Genomic DNA, 15,427 nt, shown 5'->3' with positions numbered 1-15,427 from the left:
TAGAAATATGGGATAGACAGGGATAGAAAATGCTTAACGAATCTGAATAATGGCCATAGTCTATTAATTGTATTGAAAGAAAAGTTGCAGCAGTATGGCTTCCGTAATTGGCTAAATCGTCCGCAGACATGCCTCCGATTCTACTGTTACCGGAAGTACATCACAAACATCCGGATGGAACGTACATATGTCCTGTGTACAAAACTATCAACCGAGCGGGAGTACTAAGCACGACTGGGCACTCGACGAACTTCGTGTTACCAATGGAGATACCCAGCCGGAAACCACAAGCTCACTGGATCAAACAGGGCGTAGCTCTAATTTGCGCTTTAGATTACTAATGATAAAGTCCATTTCGTTTTTAAGCATTGTTTGTCTAATTTGAAATAAAAGTTCATAATGTGAAATAAAAAGGCATTGTTATTACAAAATTTAGTTTCTTTTTATTATATTTGATCGCATATTTGATCATCATTGAAGAGAGAAATGAAATCTTAAATAATCCAGGTAGATTTCCATTACAGTCCTCTTTACTTGTCTAATTTTGATTCATAGAGGATAAGCGCGCTAGGTATCGTTTTCATATAAACTGGCGTCCTTCCGTTTTAATCTTCTATGCTCTTTAGGAGACCATACAACGCAAAAAGTACTAAGGAGCACAGCTATAAAAAATTATTGTAATTTTTTTACTTCTGTAAATGTTTATGTGACTTATGCATTGTACATTGCAGTCCTTTGTATAAATCTTAAGAACTTGATTGAAATCATACAGTAAATATCTTATCGTCTATAATTAGTATTATTATACTGCATTCTTTTACGGAATTTAATCAACTCTACAATTACGTACCTGGCACCATCGGCACGAAAGCCCGACAGCCTTTCTTCACTAAATTCGGTATATTGTGGGAAAAGAATTTCACCCAAAATTTCTGATCAGAGGAGCCTAAAGTGTAATAGGCCACTTTTCTTATTCGAATTGGTAGATTTCCGAAATCTAAACCCATGATATCATGTTAATCATCAACGCGTTGATCAATATATACTTGACATAAAAGTTGTAGACAAAAGACAATAGAATATTTACTTTTGTTTTGTATCTCCCGTGATGCTAGCATGACCTAGTCACTGCTCGTCTACTTTTGCACATTTGCTTTTTAATGATACAGCTGTGTATTTCTCAAATGATGCAATGCAAGTATACAAAGGTAGAAGAGCAGTGACTTCATTGCGTTACTATATCGTTCGTGAAACGATTATTACGTCCGTGTATTATATACTTTCACATGTTTACGAAGTACATGTATTATATGTTTAATAATAAACAGATAATGACGCGCTCATATTGTTTACCTATCTCTCAAAGAATTTTATTCAGAAGAAAGTATGTACACAAAATTCTACACATACGAGTAACCGCTAGTAGAAACAAATGGAACATCCACACACCACGTATACGTACAAAAAGTATGCATGTCAAGACTTGTCACTTTTTACAAAGACACTAGTTTCCTAATGCGAGATGAAGTCCATTGGCGAATGTTCGAGGATTTTCGGCGGAATAACAAATTTGTCTGGATTTTGCTCTAGAAGGCAACCGAGTAAACGTGGCACAGACAATATGGTGCCAGATATTACGGAAGGGAACGCTCTTCCATTGGGTGTTTGATACGCGATCAGCAACCTTTTACTGAAATACTCTCCGCAGACTGACACGTGGCCGACTTCGATGTACTGTTTCGAAAACGAGGACCACAGCTCGAAGGACACGCGCATCGCCTCCCAAGGTCGGAGTTCTGAAGCAGGCCTCATCACGATCTGATAGTGATCGCATATGTTGTCGTACAATTTGCTCACGGTGGCCAACAGTCGTTCAAATTGCGCATCATATTCCTGACTATTTCCATCTTTGACTAGGGTAAATGCGAGAGCAGCCGATGATTGGCAAACGGTGAACAGGCCGATGGGAGTAGACCCTGGTCGAAAAGGAGTATACTGTCTTCCAGTAGAGAAGTAAGCTACCGGTAAGTGATTCGGATTTATCAGTTGTTTCGCGTGCATCGCCAAGAACGAGATCAGACTTGCGCCACCGACGAGATGCATTCGGTTCGGCGATTCCTTGTCCACGTCGCTGTGATTATCTATGATGAAAGCATCCGCGGGATCCTCGTGATTCAACCCGGAACCGTCTACCACCAAACTGCGGCTGAAATCCGCGCCCGCCACTCTAATCATATTATCCGCGCTTAACACTTTTCCGGCGTAGTTTAACACGCCGAGTTCAAAAAGAGCTGCATCGTTGCACAAGTAATATTGCATGGGGTTCTTGTATTCTAATAACCCAAGGCGCCTTCCTATTTCTATATGATTCCTCGTTTCCGAAGCTGAACTTTGATTCAACGGATTAACACGCTTCAGTACAACGGGAGCTTGTATCGGTGTTCTTTTGTCCACCTCGTTTGGTATTTGCAACATTTTCTGCAAAATACTTTCATTCAGACCCTGCAGAGTTCCTTTGATCGTTTTCAAGTCCTGCTTTACTGCTCTTATCTGTAGCGTCAATTTGGTTAGCTTCGTTTGCTCCTCAGGGGTCAAATCTTTCTTTTGGAAGAAAGGTTTCAACTCGTTCACTATCTCATTACTTTTCAGTTCTAGGCTGTACTTATCTTCTTTGATCGATTTATAAAATTCCCACATACTCTTGATCTCGTTTACGTTCATGTTAACTCCGCGAACTATCAAATCTTGCTGCAGCTTCTTGGAATTTGATAATCTATCGTCAATATCCAGGTAGGGTGACAAAAATGAGAAGATTTCTTTACCCCTATTGTCAGTAGAGGCAAGTAACGCAGAGACATACCTTCTATTGGTATTCGTCAGCACATTAACATATTTCAGAGTATTTCTCGGATTTTTACAAACCTTTAATCTTTGTACAAGATACGGTATGAAATTTGCCATTTTTAATGTTTCTAAGCTGGTAATGGAAAATATCATCTTTAAAAACTTCTTAAATTACTATCTCTCACAATATGACCACTATGCATCTCCTTTTGCTACTTTGGCTTCTGAGGAGATTTCTGTGTCCATATCAAAACTATCCCGAGTTAGTGTATCAATTTTTCTCTTTTTTGGGGCAACATAACTTCCTTTCCCAGCAGCCCTTTCTGATTCCTCGACTGAATATGGTTCTAACTCAAGAGCCTTCAGCCGGCGTTTATGTACTTTAGTTGTAAAATGATCTTTCAAAGCAGTCGTGTTTATGAAGTACCTTCTGCCAAATAAAATGAGTATCGTCAGAATAATAAGAGTTTCAATTGCAGAAAATACATGAATTAGGTTAGAGAAGGAATACGTACGCGCAATGAACACAATAATATTGAGCTGCTCCAGGTTTCTCCAAATCTACTTCTTGATTTAGTAAGCTTTTTAAATTTTCGTCTTTGAGGTCTTCATCGATCTAAAATAAAGGACATCGCATAACAGATGCCGATCGTAACACAACCACGTGACGGGTGCACTTTTTTGAAACATAGGTTATATTGTTTTACCTCGTCTAAATCTTTCGTTCTCCTCTTAGTTCGCCAGCCTTTTTTCAAATGCGTATCTCCTCTGTGGTATTTTTTACGTTTGTAAGGCATTTTCAGTGAAGAAACAATTCATTCAATTAAATTCGAGATGTGTCGTACTAACAACGAACGACTTAACCAAGAAAGAAAAATGAGTCAAACCAAATGCACGTAGGTTATTATATGCTGTAGAAGCAATTTATTTATTTTTGATGAAAACTCATAAATGCTCATAAAGAGAAGAGATAAACTTTGTACGACATATTTATAATTCTTGTATGGATTCATAGAGAAGTAAGAAATCAAAATAAATTTTAATTTGTGGTTCACTTCCATGGAATTCATTTCTATTTTAAATAATTTATTTTGTTTTATTATTTTTAAAAACATTGTATAAATTTTATTATTATATTATATTAGAGAAATAATATGACAACACTATTGCTTCTAAGATGATTGTAAGAAATTATATAATATATGCATTTCAATTATGAACAGTAGTCGTAATTTCATAAATTTTCAAGAAACAACATAATGAAATACAAATTACGCGTAGAATAAATAAAGATGCAGAAAAAATTTGAGTAAATGTAAAGGGCAATGGAATAAATAAAAGAATAAAATTAACAAAATAAAAGCAATTTCGTGTGATGCAAAACCATCGACTCTCATTGAGAAGGTCGAATTTTGCCTCCATATACGTTATTTATACTAACGTGTAGTGGTGTATATACATGCATACACAGACAGAGGAACGAGTGCAGATAAGCAATAGCAACTGTGCGTTCTAGCTTAGCATTGCCAGCATTGCTCGTTCCTCGTATCGAACATGGCGCGATTCATGATACCTAGAATCGCGCTTTTATCCATTAAAAACAGTAGCCGCGCGATACCTCGAAGTTACGTGCCATTAAAGTATCAACGATCATGCTTTCACGTCAGCTGGGTTCTCGATGGTATGCGACTTACTTACAATTATTTTCGAATAGTTCTTTTAGTAAAGTTTAGGTTAACTTTCGATCATGCGTTTCGGACAAGATTCCTTTCAAACGAAATTCATTGTCGTCCAAAATGTTGCGTTCGAAAAGTTAAATATTATGTCTTTCGTTACCTTTCATTCAGTTCGACTAATGACTGTACGCGTCTGACCATCCATGCATCATTTAAAATGGTTATGCAATCAGCTATTTTATTGAACCGAAGTCGAATGATTTCTACGTGGCGCGACATCGTACGATGCTTGTCATCGAAAAATTTTTAATTTATCTTCGTTATTCCAGTGAAAGGAAAGCCGCTGTTAATGCCTTCCCTATCACCTACCATGGAAACTGGCACTATCGTCAAATGGTTCAAAAAGGAAGGTGACAAGATAGACGCAGGGGATGCTCTCGCCGACATTCAGACCGACAAAGCTGTCGTTACTATGGAGGTCGACGACGATAGCGTGCTCGCAAAAATAATTGTAAGGTTCGAAGAAAGGTTTGACGATTTTTTACGTAGTCCAATAGTACATAACAAGAACCGAAAGTTTTTCCTAATTTCGCCTGATGCGATTTACACATTGTACGAAACAATGTTTAAAATCTCTGTTAGGTGCCAGAAGGGATGAAGGATGTCAAAGTCGGATCGCTGATAGCACTCACGGTCGAAGTAGGTGAAGACTGGAAGTCTGTGGAAATGCCTGACACGGTCGCGGCACCGCCCGCACCTCCCGTGGGTCCTCCACCGGCAGGTCCACCAGTACCTCCAGCGGCAGCTCCGCCGGCAGCACCTCCATCCGCGCCGGCTCAACCGCCTCCTGGCCAGTACGTGTCTCCATCAAGTTTCTTGCATATCTACAGAGTGTACACTGTACACGCAAAGAGCTCGCGAAGAGTTTCGAAAGATCTCAGAGAGTCGCGTTATTTCCAGAACGAACGTTAGCATGCCGGCGCTCTCACCGACGATGACGTCGGGAACGATAGTGAAATGGTTGAAGAAAGAAGGAGATGAGTTACAACCAGGCGATGCGTTGGCGGAAATCCAGACGGACAAAGCCGTGATGACGTTCGAATTCGAGGACGAGGGTGTATTCGCGAAAATTCTTGTAAATTATCATTAGCGTTCGTTCAATCGTGTTGTAGGTAGAAGTTATTGTGACTCTACGGAAAGGTTTGTTTAATAGGCTCCTGAAGGAAGTAAAGTGGAAGTCGGAGAATTGATCGCCATCACGGTAGAAAAGGGAATGGATCTGGCGAGTGTCGTCGTTCCAACGACTACGAAACCGGCCGCAGCGGCCCCGCCGGGCGCTCCTGCGCCTGCACCGCCAGCAGCTGCGCCTGCACCGAGTGGACAGTAAGCGCGATTCAAACATGTTTTTACGATCCTTTCATTTTCTCATTGTGACCTGTTTACTTCAGGGTGTACGGTTTGGCGGTGAAGCGATTGCTGGAGGAGTACGGATTAAATGCGGCGTCTATCACAGGCACCGGTCGGCCTAATCGTTTGCTAAAAAGCGACGTTTTAGCTTACATACAAGCGCACAATGTGAAAAGGGTTCCACCGCAAACAGCGGCACCGCCCGAGGTCGCGCAACCCAAAGGGGAAGAGCCTTCAGGGAAACCGCATGTGCCTAGCGGTGTCCCTTCCGCTTACGAGGACCTTCCAGTCTCAAATATAAGAGCCGTTATCGCCAAAAGGCTCGGGGAATCGAAAGTAATTTTCCACCAGTTATCAATCTATGCAAATTTTACTTACTTGGGATTAGATTTAGGGACGTGAATGCTTACGTACCTATAATAATTTTTCAGCGCACCATCCCACACTCGTACGCTTTCGTCGACGTTAAGATAAATAAATTACTCGAAATCCGTAGCGAACTGAAGGCCGACGGTATCAATACCTCGATAAACGATTTTATTACGAAAGCAGCGGCTCACGCGTTGGTCGAATGTCCATTTGTCAACACGTTATATCAAAACGGACAAGTTGGTATACGAACGAATCGAATTAATGGCACAATATTCGTACACGAGAATCGTTGAAACGTTACGTTTTTTCAACAGATAGTCCGCATGCCAAGGGCTGACATCTGCATCGCTGTTGCCACGGACTCCGGTCTCATCACGCCGATCGTCTTCGACGCAACTGCTAAAAGCGTGGTCGATATCTCGAAGAATATCAAAGAATTAGCCGAGAAAGCTAGAACCGGTCGGCTGAAGCCGGATGAATATCAAGGAGGAACCTTCACGTAAGTGTAAAACGAACTTATTGTCTTGTGAAAAGAAACGAAGTCGTTACAATCTTTTTATGCATACTGACCGTTTTTCAGAATATCGAATTTGGGAATGTTCGGTATCAAGCAATTCAGTGCCATCATAAATCCTCCTCAGACGGCGATCCTCGCGGTTGGTGGCGGTCGAGAGGAATTGGGTAAAGATAGAATCTATTTATTATCTAGTCGATGCCAACTACGTTTTACGAGACAAGAAGATTTTAATTATTATCTTTCATGAATTGTATATTTTTCCGAGCAGACGCTGCGCTGCAGAAGGCAACTAAAATATCGACGACCTTGTCGTACGATAGACGGGCAATCGACGAAGACGAAGCCGCCGACTTTTTAGCCGTTTTACGATCCATGTTGGAGGATCCGTCGTTCCTCGTTGCTGGAAGGTTGCGGGCGCTAAGGTATTCGCAGGACTACTGACCTTTACTCATACCGTGATCCTCGGGTATCCGTGTTCAATCGAAAAATGGATTTTCGTTTTGATACGTATTTTAGTTTCCCCTCCCACGATACTAGAAAATAGTCTTTGGATTCGAAGAAGGCTCCGAAAACGAATGGAACCTTCGCCCTTGCTTACGGATTCGTTAATTCGAATACACCGCGTATCCATCCGAGAAATTCCTTATGATGCACGAGACACCTCCCCTCTTCGTCACGAAAATTACGTGCATACATTTTCATACAGAAGGAAAACCCGCTTCTGTGGCTCGGTTCTAAATCAAAGTGAAAGATATACCCATTTATCTGCCTAGATACTGCCAAATATAGCGATAATACCGGTACCTTTTACTTTTAACACTTGTATAAAATGTTTTACAGAAAATGTACAAAACCGTTAAGATTAACCGTTAATAAAATGGTACGTTGATGTTATTAATACGTTATCGATGGAAACGGCGCATTAATTAGTAAATTAATTATTTGCCTGGCGTCGAGCTCCATGCATTCTCTACGTCCCGGTGAACATTTTTATTGATAAAAATAATTTGCAGCGTGTAACAGTCTACGAATAGTAATTTGATACGAATCAGCTTTCTCGTGTCGAACCTAGTAAGCTTATCTGAATTTATTTATACCGTTTATTTTTCGTATGTGTCTCCTTGTAAATAAGTAGGTCAACATTCGTATCTTTGCTTAAAATGTAATTACCTGTTTAGATATTGATTTCTCGGCAACGTGTTACGTTATGAAATAAGTACATCATTTCTTTCGAGTGCAGGGTAATAAGCGTTCGTATTTATTAACATGGTTGGCTCGATCCAATGGCAGCGTCGAGATCCAATTAGCTTCGTTTTTCCATAAATTTCAGCGAATCCTCGACACGCGTGTCTTTATATTGTAATTACCGCGATGTCCGATATTTATTTCAATAGGAGAAGAAGGCCACACTATCACGATTTCCATCGTGCGATAAATGTATACGAACGAATTCTATACTTTTTTTCTTCTGTCTTTTAAAGATAACGTTCAAAAATATTCCATGGTTTTCGCGATTTTAAGATCATGTAACGCACAACTAGGAACTGTGGTATGGCTTAAAAAACTTGTCGGGATAGTAAAAAGTGAATAGGTATGTATATGTAAATCTTGTAAATAAAATATTTATTGTTAAAATCATATGCGCGACGTTTCATTCATACATGTTTAAAAATAGATGTGACATACGATAGGTAAGAAATTTTTTTTGGCAATCATTGCTGTTATCGAACAGTTTCAGGCGACGAATTAAATATACGTCTTGTGTAATCATTGTTTATCGGTAAATTACGAACAATACTTTTTATTTACCGTAAGGCGCGTAATTGTTACAGAATCAGCCGTATGCAAATAGATATCGATTCAATAAGGCACGATTTTTATGGCTCTTTAAGTCTTATCACTTTTTCGTTTCTTTTTCCACTTTGACCAGATGGTCTGAAAACGGACGTTCAGTCGTTAAATGATTAAACAAGTGTTAATTTTACGTGATTACCAATAATTACTAGACTCGATAGCAACGTGTATCATCGAAGATTTACAAATTGTACTTAAAATATTTAATTAGCATTGGATAAAAGATATGAAATATATACAAATAGAATACGAGCGGACTCAATTCTTTGCTATCACAGACGTGATATTACTGTCTGGGCTCTGGCCCCCAAACTAAAGTAATTAAATGACTATGAATAACATTTGATTATGGTAAAATTTTAAATACTCTTCTTCACGAAAGATATTTAACGTTATTATGTACATACAAGGAGTTCGTAGTACTCGTTGTACAGAAGTTGGTACTTAAAGTTTGGCATCTGGTTGAACGGTATTGTCTATCTTAAAATACGCGTCTATGCAACGTTTCTGAAAAGAGTCACGTATATAAAATGAACGTGATTAAATGTTACAAAACTCACAATACACCTTAAACCCGTCGTTACGGTATGTATAATTTACAATACTTGATCTTAATACGTGTGCTTCTTCTTTAACGTAGAACCACAAGATTCGTGTGCGTCGTACATAGTTTCTCGCAGCAAAGAAACAGTCTTTCTTTCGAAATGATTTCGATGGATCGTAACCGTAATGGATCGGACGTAATAGTTACTTTTAGAATTAGATTGTTTTGCGGATTTTATATACTTGTGGAAGCATTGAACATGCAGAAGACAGAAAGGATGGAATCTATTATATAAAGGAAGGATATCTGTTATATTAAAATATATGAAATATCAAAAGCTGCATGTACGATCCTTGAACGATGGTATAAAATTACATTTTTCAAATTCATGCCACAAATAATTTAACACAAAAATCCGCAGTCTAAGCGTGTGCGGTGCGATTCGAAATAGGTACCAAATCGTGATCGCCAGTATGATGAATTATGAATTTATACTGCAACTGGAATTACTTTTCACAACACGTTTCTCTCTGCTTTTCTCATTGCTACATAAAATAAATTATAATTAAACGCCTGACAGACGTTACTTACGCGTACCTAGTGGTTTCCGTTCTTCAACGAACTAAGTACAATATTTTAATAAAAGTGATCGAAACGTGTACATACAATTCTATACGTAGTAAATGCAAATGACATTTAAATCTAGTCTTATCCTACTAGAAAAAGTTATTCTCTTTTCAATGGAACGTTCGACTTATCGTTCTTCCTCAGATGTTGGTAACGTACGTAAATGAAATTGCACTTATAGTATCGGGCATATGGACAAAAGTGTAGAAAACGTTTGAGCTCGTGCGAAGGGATGATAACACGTCAAGAACTTTTCAGGGACTTGAGAGTAGTAGTACCTATCGCACGTACGAGGTAATATAAAATTTGTACAAGCGAATGAACGAGAATCGATGATATTCTCATGATATTCAATGATAACTTTCTAAGGACTGTCCCTCTCATTGTCAGCAGTTTCTTCGTTACAACCTGCCGACGATGTTTCCGGTAGAAATATATATGTATATTAGTGATGGTAACGCGTTTATATAAATACAGTAGATAAATAGACGATCGTATATGTATAAAATGAAAGTGTATAAAATCACTGCACCGCGTGCAACCTCGTTTTGTTCTTCCCTACTTAGATAAAATAGTTTTCTACGATACGGTTGCGTAGCATGAACACGGACGAATGTACGAATGTCGCGACGCTACGCGTTCAGACCGAAGGTGTAAAATGAAAAGGTTTGATCATTGCTCTAGGCAATCGAGGGCGAGCGATCAGTGAAAGTCTTTACGAAGGATCCTCTGCGCGGTTCGTATCAACGGTATCAAACTGGTTAGTTCCGCGCAGTTCTCTAAAAACGGATGGGACAACAATTCGTCCGCGGTCGCCCTTTCGTCGACTTCGACGGCCAGACACCTTTCCAAAAAGTTCTGAAACACCGGACTCAACGTGTCCCATCTGGGAATGGAAGGTTTACCGATGGCAGCAATTAGATACAAGGCCCTCAAAGGGGTCTCTTTCATGTAAGGAGGCTCGCCCTCTATCATCTCGATGGCCATTATGCCCAGGGACCAAATGTCCACCTTCTTACCATATTGCTTTCTAGTCACCACTTCTGGAGCCATCCAATAGGGAGTGCCGACCATTGTTTGTCGTTTCTCGTCGCCGTCGATGTTGGCGCAGAACCCGAAGTCCGTTACTTTCACGGCACCGTTCATTCCAAGGAGCACGTTATCCGACTTTATGTCTCTATGAATGATCCCTTTGGTGTGCAGAAAACTGATGGCCTTTAGAACTTCCCTGCAGACCGCCGCGATCTGCACCTCTTTCATTATAGTCTCAGTTACGACGTCCGTTAGCGGCCCGCCTTCCAGCAGTTCCATCACAACCCACAGATGATCGTTCACGAGGTACGCGTCCAAAAAGTTCACCAGGTTCGGGTGTTGGAATTCCTTGAGCACCTTGATCTCGGTCAATATCAGTTCCTTCTTCGGTTGTTTCGACAAATCTATATCTTTTATAGCGACCCTCTGTTCGGTCTTTGAGTCGGTGGCTATGAACACAGTGCCCGAGGCACCGGCCCCGACCTCTTTGCTCCTGTCGAAACGAACGTGAGGATCTCCGTTTTGACAAATAGCTTTCAGCTCCTCAAATATCTGTTCGTCGTTCAGCTTCAACAGCGTACCCGTCTCCTCCGTTTTCCTCCTCAAAATGGGACTCTCTTCCGTTCTCTTGTTCTCGACGTCGTATTCGTACCCACGGTCAGCTTCGGGTAGTAGCAGCGGTGGTAATCGATCTGGATCTTCGTCGTCGTCTCCTATCTCGTATGCGTTCAAATCTTTGAGAATCTCCGTGAGAGTTCTTTCTCTCTCATCTTCGTCCCAGTCGTAAGCAGCGGGAATCGCGTAGTCGGGCGATCCGGGGGGCAGCGTCCGCGGTGTAGGCTTTGGAATTTTATTCGTCTTCGGCGGAAGTTCCGGTAATCTTTTGACTTGACCTTCCGTGGAGTCAGCGCTCGCGCCGTCCGAATCTTCGGACCGATGTTTCTTCGATAAGATTTTATCGATCTCTTGCGACTCCTCCTCGATCAGGTCTTCGGTGACGAACGGCTTGAACACCTTCTCCTCCGGCTTCCTCTTGATCGAATAACTATAAAATTTGATAGCCTGTAAGGCGGCGGTCGGATGCTCGTCTTGTTCCGATTTCGATATCTGTGTGTTGAGCAGACGGATCCAGGACTCAGGTAACCCTTCCAGTTGTCCAGTTTCGGCGTTCTTGCTCACGTGAAACTTGTGGGAAACGTTCGTCGGCAGACCGATCTCGGCGACGGAGTCGACCGTACCGCCGTAGCCACCGCCGCCCCCGCCACCACTTCCACTCCCAGTTTTCTTTCTCGAGAACAACTTGGTTATACTCAGACTCATTTTTATACGGAACTTCGCGGTGAGACCGCGCTTTTCCGTTTTACGTTCACGACGTATGGCGACTATCTACGGTCGAACGAGATCGCTCAAAGAGGCTACGTTGGCTAGGTTCGATCTCGAAATTTTCCAATCACTACTCCCGACATAACCATAACCTAACTCACGATGCAGGGTTGCACGCGACGACAACGATGACTCGTCCCACCTTTCGTCAGTCGGCTCAGTCGATTCACTTTCCGTTTCTCATTTTGTCGTTTATCATTGTAGCTGGTGTTCGTACTCGCGAATTCGCGAATGCTCCATTTTGGCAGCTTCGTCAACGATATTATCGGACGATATCGAACACAAAAGGCAGAAGATATCAGACGATATCGACGATATCGTCATCGACGGAGCATCGGATGGATACCCGCGATTGGACATGTGTCAGTGTCGCATTACGTCATCGCGTTCCATTGATGGCGGTAGAATTCGAAAAGAGTATCCTCGATTCGAACAGGAAATCGTACACCTGGTCCTGATCTAGTGTAACAATAGTACATAATCATACACGAGACATACGTGGACGTTCGTAAGCGCGAACATTCGTCGTGACGCGATCATTAACAGCCGTTGAATATCGGATTACATTTACAGCGTCTATCTCTACGCGTACGCCCGATACCGATTACCTGTTCTGCAGTACTTTGAGGCTCGACGACACGCGAGAAAAGCTCGACTGCTTCAATATTTTGAAGCTAAAAGTAGAAGATGCCAAAAAACATGATAAAAGAATTATTTGTAGTCTGATGATAGATGAAATGTACATCACAAAAGGTGTGCAAAATATTCTTGGTGGAGCAATTAAAGACTGCGTGGACATTGGTTGCCAGGTAAAACACTCTGCATAAAAATAATATAAGCATTGTAAATATTGCATATTACTGACATTCTTTTAACATTCATTACGTTCATTGCATTATATTTGCATCCTTTATCTGTAACTTTTGCATGTAATCACCAATAGCGGCATGTATATTTAAGAATGCTTAAACGTTTCTATAATGAAAAATTTAACTTCGTGCTTTCTTTATTATCTGCTCATCCGAGAAGGAATTTCTCTTATATATGAAGAAGTTATAAACAGATGATGCTTGAACAATTAAGCATACCGTGGATGAATGAAGTGCACCAAATTATATTTATTGTAAAATAATTGTTATTTTCTATTTTTGCATTTGTATATTAATCCAAAGAGATGGTTGTAAACTATAAGATATTTATCTCTTAATTGTAAATTTAATCTTTTAATTCAAATTATATATCGACTGAAACAAATTCCAAATCATTGAATTTGTTGGAATTGATTTAAATTTATGCGATTATTCGCGTTATAGACAGTTTGATGTATATGATACGATGATACATATACATATAGAAGCAACATATTCATTAATTCACTTCTGTAATCACTATAAGATCAATTACATTTCGTTGGTTCAATCTATAAAATCTTTTCTTTTACCATAAACCCAAAACCTACGCTTGCAATCGCGAGATTGAGCGAGAATCAATTATTAGACCACTGGCAGAGTGAGAATGAAACTGGAATCGTATTGTTTCTCCAAGTATCCCTTATCGAGCATCAATCACGATAAAGACTTAAAATTGTTTACATGGAGTTTGAAAGCAATGCATCTTTGCGATCGAAGCTGAATCTTCTTTTCTCGTGAACTCGCGGTTTCCTAATCGCGCATTGATTGTAGTTAGGCGCGATTTAAAATAGCTTTTCGATCGTTCCGCGATATCGTATTCCCGATTTCTACAATAATTAAACGATTCTTCGCATATCACTGACGTAAGGCCTTGCACGCGCTCTCGCTCTCCTGTTGTTTCGTTCCCCTTCTACAAACGAGAATCAACGCTTTTCTTCGATTTCTCCTGCTCTCTTTTCTTCGGCTTATCTAATCCAATTCGTTTCCTTCTTTTTTAAATACACATGCATATATCTACTCTATCCGAGAACGTACTCCGTACGTTTCGTCTATTCGAAGCGACGGGCGATACCGTCCACAATGTACGTAGTTGTAGTTGCGTACAAGTTGGTACGTAAAACGAGATGTTTACTTTCAGGGCTAATTTCGTTATCGCGTTACGATGCGGAGGATACCGATTGCGAGTACCTAGATATTCTGTAACAACACAGGATGACATACGAAAGCGCGTGAGTCGCCACGTGACGCGGAGATAACGCGCATATAATGGTATAATATTATTATTTGTCGCGACCCTCCAATTGGATAATAATTGTGTCGTGGATATTTTAACGCCGTTTCGTATCGTTCGCTTTTCCGATCCAGCGAATACTCTAGTTGATGTTTACTCACGTAGGGATTTGAGATTGCAAATCGATATACAGGGTATCCCAGAAGAAGTGTCAGAGCTGAAGAGAGGTGATTCTATAAGTGTTTCTGAATGACAATTTCATTGGTCAGAATGTAAAGTAAGGCATGGTTTTTAAATTATTAACGAAAAACACTGACCAATAAGAATACGTGTAGGGCTCGCGCTAATTGTAAGTCACAGCCGAGAGCCATGATCCGAGCCAACCTATCCGTGGCTGGGTGTGCTCTCATTGGTCAGTGTTTTTCGTTAATAATTCAAAAATTACGGCTTACTTTGCATTTTGGCAAAGGAAATTGTTGTTCAGGTACACTTGCAGAGTCACCTCTCTTCGGCTCTAACACTTTTTCTGGGACACTCCGTACAGAGTGTTGCGTACATGGTGGGCAAAACTTTAGGAATAGATTCTTAATGCTTAGAGAAGAAGAAAACGTTATATCAACATAGGCCTGAAAAATTTTGTCTTCTCTAAGCATTAGGGATCTGTTCACCATTTACGAAACACCTTGTAGATGCAACGAAGACTTCGTATGCCAGATTCTCTGCTACGGACACACGTTCCAACGAGAACTATGTCGTAGGAAACAACAGTTCATTCCGGATCACGAAAAGTTTGCATAAAATCGTAATCTCACGCATGATTTCGCCAGTTACTTGCAAGCTTACACTTCGATCTCTCTTGATTTACGATCGATCGCTGCAAAGCACGATGCCCCGTACACACACTTTCCTACGTGTAGATTTTCTCTTTTATGAAGGGAAAGAGAACGCGCAGAGAACAGAGCCTCGAGATTTATCTTTAACATAAGTAAATAAGAATAATCACCGAAGATCGCGGTCGTAAACTTATTG

At 40.5% G+C, this 15,427-nt stretch overlaps 5 protein-coding genes across 5 annotated transcripts in view; 2 read left to right on the top strand and 3 right to left on the bottom strand.

Moving 5' to 3' along the window:
• LOC108631544 (dynein heavy chain 1, axonemal) overlaps positions 1–835 on the top strand; it is a 74,457-nt gene extending 73,622 nt beyond the window's left edge. The window contains exon 60 of the mRNA XM_026818943.1: positions 127–835. Coding sequence (XP_026674744.1) covers positions 127–341 — 215 coding nt within the window. The 3' untranslated portion in view covers positions 342–835. The remainder of the gene's footprint in view (positions 1–126) is intronic.
• A 508-nt stretch (positions 836–1,343) lies between these two features.
• LOC108631552 (serine--tRNA ligase, mitochondrial) lies at positions 1,344–3,021 on the bottom strand. The gene has a single exon (XM_018035543.2). It carries the CDS (start codon positions 2,995–2,997, stop codon positions 1,513–1,515), a length of 1,485 nt encoding a protein of 494 aa, XP_017891032.1. The 5' UTR covers positions 2,998–3,021; the 3' UTR covers positions 1,344–1,512.
• On the bottom strand, positions 3,016–3,715 carry LOC108631553 (zinc finger protein 593 homolog). Its single transcript, XM_018035544.2, has 3 exons — positions 3,552–3,715; positions 3,360–3,460; positions 3,016–3,274 (listed from the first exon to the last, which is right to left on the bottom strand). Exons 1-3 carry the CDS (start codon positions 3,639–3,641, stop codon positions 3,040–3,042), a joined length of 426 nt encoding a protein of 141 aa, XP_017891033.1. The 5' UTR covers positions 3,642–3,715; the 3' UTR covers positions 3,016–3,039.
• Positions 3,716–4,302: 587 nt separating this feature from the next.
• Positions 4,303–8,454, top strand: LOC108631663 (dihydrolipoyllysine-residue acetyltransferase component of pyruvate dehydrogenase complex). The gene is made up of 10 exons (XM_018035764.2): positions 4,303–4,525; positions 4,850–5,031; positions 5,163–5,374; positions 5,481–5,655; positions 5,734–5,903; positions 5,969–6,263; positions 6,359–6,535; positions 6,614–6,798; positions 6,880–6,980; positions 7,085–8,454. Exons 1-10 carry the CDS (start codon positions 4,399–4,401, stop codon positions 7,255–7,257), a joined length of 1,797 nt encoding a protein of 598 aa, XP_017891253.1. The 5' UTR covers positions 4,303–4,398; the 3' UTR covers positions 7,258–8,454.
• Positions 8,417–13,499, bottom strand: Pak3 (p21 (RAC1) activated kinase 3). The gene has a single exon (XM_018035765.2). The coding sequence runs from the start codon at positions 12,191–12,193 to the stop codon at positions 10,544–10,546; it is 1,650 nt and encodes a 549-aa protein (XP_017891254.1). The 5' UTR covers positions 12,194–13,499; the 3' UTR covers positions 8,417–10,543.
• Between the last annotated feature and the right edge of the window lie 1,928 nt (positions 13,500–15,427).

Source organism: Ceratina calcarata, unplaced genomic scaffold (genome assembly GCF_001652005.2).
Source record: "Ceratina calcarata isolate Rehan_Ccalc_2016 unplaced genomic scaffold, ASM165200v1 scaffold92.2, whole genome shotgun sequence".
Classification (NCBI taxonomy): Eukaryota; Metazoa; Arthropoda; class Insecta; order Hymenoptera; family Apidae; genus Ceratina; species Ceratina calcarata.
This window is presented reverse-complemented; position numbering and strand designations above follow the sequence as displayed.

What these genes read in the sequence shown, in the direction of transcription:
- Pak3 (XM_018035765.2), bottom strand. Translation starts at nt 12,193, where the DNA reads ATGAGTCTGAGTATAACCAAGTTGTTCTCGAGAAAGAAAACTGGGAGT.
- LOC108631553 (XM_018035544.2), bottom strand. Translation starts at nt 3,641, where the DNA reads ATGCCTTACAAACGTAAAAAATACCACAGAGGAGATACGCATTTGAAA. An exon ending in GAACGAAAGATTTAGACGAG is followed by an intron (nt 3,461 to 3,551) that starts GTAAAACAATAT and finishes CCTTTATTTTAG; the next exon opens with ATCGATGAAGACCTCAAAGA. An exon ending in TATTATTGTGTTCATTGCGC is followed by an intron (nt 3,275 to 3,359) that starts GTACGTATTCCT and finishes TTTATTTGGCAG; the next exon opens with AAGGTACTTCATAAACACGA.
- LOC108631552 (XM_018035543.2), bottom strand. Translation starts at nt 2,997, where the DNA reads ATGATATTTTCCATTACCAGCTTAGAAACATTAAAAATGGCAAATTTC.
- LOC108631663 (XM_018035764.2), top strand. Translation starts at nt 4,399, where the DNA reads ATGGCGCGATTCATGATACCTAGAATCGCGCTTTTATCCATTAAAAAC. An exon ending in GTGTATTCGCGAAAATTCTT is followed by an intron (nt 5,656 to 5,733) that starts GTAAATTATCAT and finishes TTTGTTTAATAG; the next exon opens with GCTCCTGAAGGAAGTAAAGT. An exon ending in AAAGGCTCGGGGAATCGAAA is followed by an intron (nt 6,264 to 6,358) that starts GTAATTTTCCAC and finishes ATAATTTTTCAG; the next exon opens with CGCACCATCCCACACTCGTA.